General features: G+C 54.8%; 1 protein-coding gene across 3 annotated transcripts; it reads right to left on the bottom strand.

The window, feature by feature from the left end:
- Positions 1-216: 216 nt before the first annotated feature.
- Positions 217-4466, bottom strand: EMP3 (epithelial membrane protein 3). Of its 3 annotated transcripts, none has more exons than XM_047792125.1 (5): positions 4291-4466; positions 2883-3044; positions 2511-2613; positions 1345-1485; positions 217-485 (listed from the first exon to the last, which is right to left on the bottom strand). In XM_047792125.1, the coding sequence occupies exons 2-5, from the start codon at positions 2958-2960 to the stop codon at positions 316-318; spliced, it is 492 nt and encodes a 163-aa protein (XP_047648081.1). In that variant the 5' UTR covers positions 2961-3044; positions 4291-4466; the 3' UTR covers positions 217-315. The 3 variants fall into 3 exon arrangements, with proteins under 3 accessions (XP_047648081.1, XP_047648082.1, XP_047648080.1); XM_047792126.1 differs by having other exon boundaries at positions 4311-4466; XM_047792124.1 differs by lacking the exon at positions 4291-4466 and adding an exon at positions 3994-4263.
- Between the last annotated feature and the right edge of the window lie 3436 nt (positions 4467-7902).

Raw genomic sequence — 7902 nt, 5'->3', positions numbered from 1 at the left:
TGAGTCTTGAGACAGGAGGGCCCGGGGCCCGGGGTCTGTAGAAGGGAAAAGGCCACCAGGTCCCTAGGCTCCTGTGTCCCAAATTAGAAGAGTAGGGGAGCTTGGAACTGGACGTTCTGAAGGCAGAGCTGGTGGTGGTGCGGGCTGTCTACATACAGGAGGACCATGTATGCCCAGCCTGGGTCTCAGGACGAGGAAAGAAGGAGGCAAAGGCAGAACGGTTAAATGTTATTTATTTTCTGGAGCGGGGCGCCGGCTTCAGGGTAAGGCGGAGGGGCCAGGAGCGGGCTGAGGAAGCGAGGGGACGCGTGGCCCTCACTCCCGCTTCCGCAGGTGGATATAGATGATGCCACTGGCCAGGGCGAGCGGGAAGGCTACCCAGGCCAGGGCGAAGCAGTAACCGAAGCTGCCCCCTGACGGGCGATCTGCCAGGATCTCCTCGGCGTGAATGGCGTAGATCAGTGCCCCGGTAAACACCGCCACACCTGCAAAGAAAGCGGAACCACGCGTCTCGCAGGACCCGCAAAAAAAGACTGCATTTCCCAGCAACCCACGGGGCAAAGAACTCGCGGCAGGGCGAGCGCGCGGCACCGCTGCCTGCTGGGAGTTGTGGTCCACCCTCCGCTCTCAGCGCCGCGCTTCGTGCTTTGAAGCTGCTGCGCACTGGCCTCGGGCAATTTAGTTAATCTCTGGGTCCCTCCTTTACTCATCCGTTAAATGGGACGATAATACCTCCTGTACCATCTATCCATCCAAGGAATATTTTTGAATGCCTTTCTACAAGCCAAGCACACAGTGAATTAATAGAACAAGAGGGAACCTAGAAAGATAATGTTCACCAAACTGAGGACTGTGATAAACTTAGTCCTTTGCAACTGAAGTCAAAAAAAAAAAAAAGTGAAGAGTACATAAACCTTCCTGAAGTGTCTGATACATGGTAGGTCCACAAGAAACAGCAGTAGGTTGGTATATAATTATAAGACGACTACTATTATGATTCAGAGTTCTCTCCTGGGGTATTAATTAGCTACCTATCCCTGCTGACCCCCCCCCATCCCTGGGATCTCAATTACTTGCCCACACCACCTTCCGCCACCCCAGCTCCTTGAAGCCCTAAATGCTAGTTCCCCCCATGACTCAGAGACACACATCACAAACTCCACTGAAAACTACAACTCCCCTAAGTCCCTGGGGCAGAGAGGTAGCCAAGGTGGTCCTTGGATGGTTGAGAACTGTTTTCTTTCATCAGATGTTCATTCTTAGCATGACCCCCCTCTCACCCCACCACCCCTCATCCTCACCGGCCTCCTCCCTTCCCTTCGATTCCCAGGGAACTGTGCTTACTGGTGCAGAGCTGGCAGAGGCCAGTGGCATAGAAGAGCCCTCCTCGCCGCATGGTGTACAGTTGGAACATGAACAGGATGAAGGACAGACAGCAGAGGATGAGGGAAAGTACCATGAGGACCTGCACTGCCTTCAGCCAGCCTGCAAGAAGCAGATAGAGGTGGAGGGCACAGCAGGTCCAGAGTTCCAGTTTCGCCAGCTTGTTCATCATTGCCTCCTTCCAACCCTTCTTCCACTTAGAACCATACAACGTTAGACACTTAGTAGTATCACTTATAGCAACCTGATTCTTGTAACTTCCCTGAATTTCCTTATCAGTTCTAGAATCCATTTGCAGATTCTTTGGGGGGGGCACACCCTCATTCGAAGTTCCAGGGTCCAGGGATGGAACCTATGCCACAGCTGTGACCCAAGCCACAGCTGTGACAACACAGGATCCTTAATCTGCTGTGCCACCAGAGAGCTCCTGTTTTCAGATGCTTTGGACTTTGTGTATAAACGTGTTGACTGGGAAGAGAGACATTTTTCTTTTTTCCTTTTCCATCTTTATGCCTTTTATTTCCTTTTCTTGCCTTGTTGCATTGTCTACCTTCAGCCCAATACTGTATAGAAGTGGTGAGAGCAGAAATTCTTACTCTGCTCTTAGGGGAAATGCACTTGACTTTTCATTTTCCTTGACTTAGAAATTTGGATGGCTGCTGCTCCACCCCTGCAGAACTCAGATGCATCTAGCCCTACTTCTTTCGAACTTGGAAGGATTCAGCCTCACCTTTTTAGAACCTTAATGTGGTTCTAAACCACAACTTGGAAGTTGGACAAATCGATTCGGGCCATCCCTTCAGAACACTTGTCATGTCTCCTTAAGAACTTTGGAAACATAATCTCAGACTGTTGGGAGCTTTCCCCCCATTCCTTAACCCACGTGGCCTCCATCCCTTGTGAATCATAGAGAGCAGGGCTTTTAGCCCATGCTCTTTAGGACATGAGAATATTTCCCCCAACCATCCAGATAGGCGGGGCATCATGCATCAGCAGCCTCAGTCACTCAGCATGGGGACCCAGACACTCACTCAAACTTTGGGGGTTCCCAATCCTTGATTCTGGGAGGAGACTTGGGGCGACCCCTCCCTTTGGCAGACTGGTTTGCCATGCCCCTCGCCCCTCACCATTCTCGCTGACATTACTGCAGGCCCACGTTTTGTTGTCACTGTTCCACGTACAGTCGTACCAGAGATTCAGGGACTCCTTCCCGGGGAGGGTCCACCAGGACTGGGATGGACAGAGGAACAAGGGCAACATTAGGGAGACTGGGATGGGTTAGGAAAAGGGCAAGGAGCCCGGGGAGCCGAACTGGGAAAGCATGGATTTAGTAGGAAAGGGGAGGGGGCGTGTCAGGGGAGAGGGTAGGGCGGAGCCAGCGCTCAGAAGGGGTAGCGCTAGAGAAAGGGGGCGGGGCCATAGTGACTTTAGGGGAGGGGCGTGGCGGTTGGAGTCTGCGGGAGAGCTGGAGGGCCCCCGCTATTCCCAGGTGGGCTTACCTTGTCCAAAGTGGCTATGAAAAGCAGAATGAGAATGAGGATGTGAAGGGCAGAGACCACCAGCAGGAGGAGTGACATGGCTGAGTTGGAAGTCTGGGGTGGGGACGTCAGGAGATGGTGACTTCAAGAGGTCGGCACAGGAGCAGCTGAGATGCCTGAAGCCTGGTAGAGAAGGGGGCTGAGTTCAGACTCCACGGTCTAATGGGAAAAGGAAGCTACAGGCCTCGATTCCTGGTCTGAGGGAGGAAGAGACTATGGTGCAGACTCTTGGGTCTAAGGGAGGAGGGGACTGGGGACAGGAACTCTTGAATTCCCCAGAGGCTGGAGGGGGTCAGGGATGGACTCTCGGGTCTAGGAAGGAGCAGGACTGCCAATGTGGCCCCCATGTCGTCCGAGCCCTGTCCCTGGACACAGGATATGAAAATTCGTTTTGCCACCCTTTCAGATTCATCGCAAGCCCAGGGCTGCCCCCAGAGACAGGCATCCTTGACTCACCCCACTCCTCTCCAGGGGTGGGGGGAGGACGGGGGACCCGGTGAGTCATCCGATGACTCATCTCCCCCCACCCCAAGCACCAGGGAAACCCCAGCCCCTGGCTAGGCCCACGAGGTCCCCACCCCACCCTGTCGCCAGACCAGTGTCTGCTGGACACCTTGGAGGAAAATGGACAAGATCTGTATTGGGAGTGGGGAGAGAGGCTGGAGAAGAAGCAGCCAGCCTCCCATGACCCTTCAGAGTCCAGAAAGGGCGGCGGGGATTGGAGGGTCCCTAGACTTTGGTTATGCTCACGAAAAGCCGTGGCCTCAGGGTCTTTGTGGGGGGCGGGGGGAGGGGGAGTGGACAGTCACAGGAAAAAAAAACTGCAGGAGGTTTTGGGGGGCTGTTCTGCTGGGAACCCTCAAACCTTGGCGGGCCCCACCCCTTCCCAAGGCTCCACTCTAAGTGCTAAGAGATCACTTCTTAAATTACAAGGATTTCCAGGAGGACTGAGCGGGGGCCCGGGGCGGGGTGGGGGGGGCTGTCTCTCTCAGGCTGGGGGTCTCCTTTCTAAACTTCTGCACACCCAAGGAAAGAAAGGAATCTCCGTCGGAATAACGGATCGGAAACTTACCGAGAGCGGCGGAAAAAGTCAGAGTCGGCCTCTGGTCCCTCGCTCGGGCCTCCGCGCCCCGCCCTTCTCCTCCCTCCTTCCACCCTCGCGGGGCCCCCGCCTCCCTCGCCGCCTTCCCCCTCCCTCGCTCGCTCTCCCCTCTGGCTCTCGCCCTCTCTGTCTCCCCTCCAATCCTGGAACCCTTTCTCTTTCTCCCTCCCTCCCTCCCTCGCTCTGTCCCGTCCGCACTGTCTATGGAGCTCCTTCTCCTCTCTCTCCGGGTTTCTCCTTCTCTCTCCTCTCAATATATATACTGACCCTTTTATACCCAGCCTCACCGCGCCCAGCTGAGGTCTGCAGCCAGAGGGAGGGCCCAGGCATTCGGGTTCCTCATTCTCCGGGCCCCCACCCACTGCCCCCAGACAGGCATCTTCTGGGGCTCCCTCCCGCGGCTGAGATGAGACATCTTTGGACGGAAGGGAACAGAGCTGGGGCCCTTGGGTGGGGCCAGCATCGGGGGTGGGAGGGTCCGATTCGCAGGCCTCTTGCTCTGGGACCGCTGTTGTCTTTCCTTGATGGGGCTTGGGACTGGGCACTCAGAGGGGCGGGAGGCTGGAGGAGGAGCCACATTCCTGCAGCGTGGAGAGGGCTGAGGGCTGGTGGGCTGGGCACCATGGTGGGGATCAGGGGATGGGAAACAGAGAAGGGTATAACTCTGGAGCGGCGGCAGGAGGTGGAAGTTAAGAATCCCAAGTGCTACCACTTCCTACCTGGAGAACCGACCAATTATTTCAACTCTCTGAGCCTTAGTTTCTGAATCAAGGAGGTGGATACAATACTACCAATAATACGATAATACACTAACACTGATAATAACAATTCTGATACCTATTCTCATTTTTTTTTTAGGGCTGCACCTGCAGCATAGAGAAGTTCCCAGGCCAGGGGTTGAATTAGATCTGCAGCCGCTGGCCTACACCACAGCCACCCTGTGGGATCTAAGCCACATCTGCAGCTTCTGGCAATGCTGGATCCTTAACCCACTGATCGAGGCCAGGGATCAAGCCCGCATCCTCATGGATACTAGTCGGGTTCTTAACCCACTGAGCCACAGAGGGGACTCCCCTCATATTTACTCTAAACGAATAAGGTAATACCAGTACACGAACACACCTAACACTTTTATTTCTCTCTTCATCAAACATTTATTGAACATCTATTATGAACCAAGAGTTAATAATGAAGAAAACAGATGCGAACCCTGCAGCTTACCTTCTTGGTGAGGGAGAGAGACAATAAAGGGGAACCATCAGTGAAGATAGATTTCAGAGAGTGATAAGTGCTCTGAAGGAAATAGAGAGGCATCGATAATGATGAGAGGCCGCTTTAAAAGGGTGATCAGGGAGTTCCCCTCGCGGCACAGGGGAAACGATTCTGACCAGGAACCATGAGGACGCGGGTTCGATCCCTGGGTTCACTCAGTGGGTTAAGGATCCAGCTTCACCGTGAGCTGTGGTGTAGGTCACAGACACACCTCAGATCCTGTGTTGCTGGCTGTGGTGTAGGCTGGTAGCCGTAGCTCTGATTATACCCCTAGCCTGGGAACCTCCACGTGCCACAGGTGCAGCCCTAAAAAGAGAACAATAAAAAATAAAAGGGTGATCAGGCAAGGCTTCTCTGAGAAGGTGACGTCTAAGCTGAGACTTGAAGGCAGGAGTCATTTGAATGCTGGCAGGGGGTGGGGGGGAGGAAGTGCACAGGCCTTTGAGAACAAGCTCAGGTTGTTTGGGGAGCAGACAGAAGGGCCAGTGTGGCTAGAACGTAGGGAGCTAGAGGGAGTGGTAGGAAGGGAAATCAAAGAGGCCCTTGAAGCCCAGAGGAGGAGTTTGGATTTTATTCTAAGTGCAGTGGGAAACCATTGGAGGATTTTAAACAGAAGTGCAGTACCAGGGATTTAATGTCAACTATAATAATAATAATAATATTATTATTATTTATTCCTGGGTTACTGTGCTGGGGTGGGAGATGATGACCACTATGTACCTGGGTCTCTTGGCAGGCTTGGGTGCTGTTGGGTGTACCTGGGTGTTGGCAAGGACAAGGGAACCAGGTGCCTGGGGTTCTGATGTGGAGTGAAAGCTGGAGAACTGAAAATCCTGGGTCCCTCCAAGGGAAGGGAACTGGATGAGGGGATGTCTGGGTATATGATGGGGCCACAACTAGAAGACGGAAAGCAGCTGGTCATCTGGGCTCCTTGAAGGTGTGAGGGAGGGGCGGTCCAGTGACCTGGGAGACCTGGAAGCTGGGTACCACTGTAGCACAGACTCTATAGAGACACACTGGCTAGATTCAAATCAAAGCTGCTTGACTCATTAACTGTGATTCGGGGGCAAGTTACTAATCTCGCTATGCCTGTTTCTGTCTGTAAAATAGGTATAATAATAGTAAATACATCACAGAGCTGTTCTTAGAGGAGTGACTGGCACATAGTAAGCACTGTGGTAAGTGCTTGTGATGCTAGACATTGGGGCCCTGAGTGGATTCAGTACTGGGAGACCTGAGATCAAGGTCTCTAGGATTTGGGGAAGGGGCAAATTCTTGGGTCCATTGGGCCCAAGGCTAAAAAGTTGGGAGTACAAAATGAAAATACTAAATAAAATGGGGGGGGGGGGATAAGTAGTTCCATCTTACATCTTGGAGAAGGACAGAGACTGGAGGTCTGAACTCAGGCCCTGAATAAGTTAGAAAGTCTGGGTCACTGGAGGAAACATGAGACCTGAGATCCCATGCTCTTCCTGGAGTGGAGGTAAACTGGACTGGACCTGGGTCCTGGGAGGAGTCTGGGAACCAGGGGCTAGGGAAATGAAAATTTGAGCGGGAGGAAGTGGAGAACAGGAGGCTAGACCTCTGAATCAAGTTCCCTGAGTGGAATCAGCGCCGGAGTTGGGTACCCTGGGGATGTTCCAGGCGGGGGTCCCCCATGCTGGGGTCCCCCATGCTAGGATTCTGTAGAAGGGGGGGAACTCAAGGGACTCGTGGTGGGATCTCCCCTATCTGGGCCTCCAAGGCCACGAGCTGAGCGCCAGCGGGTCGCTTCCTCCCACAGGAAACCGCAGGCCTCAGACACACCCAGCCTGCAGGGAGCTGCGCCCACTGCCCTCCCGCTTGGAGGAGGCCCACGTGGGCAGCAGCCTGCTGTCAAGGGGGCGTGCCCTGTGGCGCGAGGGGGCGTGACCACAGGGCGGGGCCGGAAAGCCGGACAACACAGATCGCCCTAGACCCCGCCCACTTCCGCCTCTCAGTGCGCGGACCTCTAGAGTGGTTGAGGGGTTTTGGCTGCTTTTCCCGAGGCCGTTGGCCGCGCATGCGTAGTGCGCCGCTTCGAGGACCTGAGGCGGTGGTGAGCGCTCCTTCCCCTAGTAACTCCCAGCATCGGCACCGCCACCTTGCTAATGAATCCTCAAAATAACGTGATCTTAATCATCCGAAGACGCGCATCTCTCGCGCCCCGTCCCGAAACACCTTGGCCCAGCTCCAAAACCTTCCAGACGTTTCCCTCCCAGCCCCGCCTCCACAGACTCCTTCGGCTCAGATATCCCCCTCCCGGAAACACACATCGCGCCCCTGACGACCCAAACAGACCATCAGGACCTCCCCCAAGCTTTCCAAGCCTGAGCGCCTCCTAGTTAGCCCTGTCTACCACAAGCTCTGGAATCCGCGTACTTCCTGCGCCCTCCCACCAGGCCCCTCACGTGTTCTTCCAACCACGCCCCTCACCAGCCCCCGAAGCCCCACCCTTCACAAGGCCCGCAGCCACGCCCTTTGCAGGTATCCTTGCACCCCTCCCCCAGGGCTCCGAAGCTCCGCCCTGCACCAGTATCTGCGTCCCTGCCTTCACAAGGTCCCCCAGCCACAACCTCTTGGGCCCCT

This window comes from Phacochoerus africanus, chromosome 8 (genome assembly GCF_016906955.1).
Source record: "Phacochoerus africanus isolate WHEZ1 chromosome 8, ROS_Pafr_v1, whole genome shotgun sequence".
NCBI classification, from domain to species: Eukaryota; Metazoa; Chordata; class Mammalia; order Artiodactyla; family Suidae; genus Phacochoerus; species Phacochoerus africanus.
This window is presented reverse-complemented; position numbering and strand designations above follow the sequence as displayed.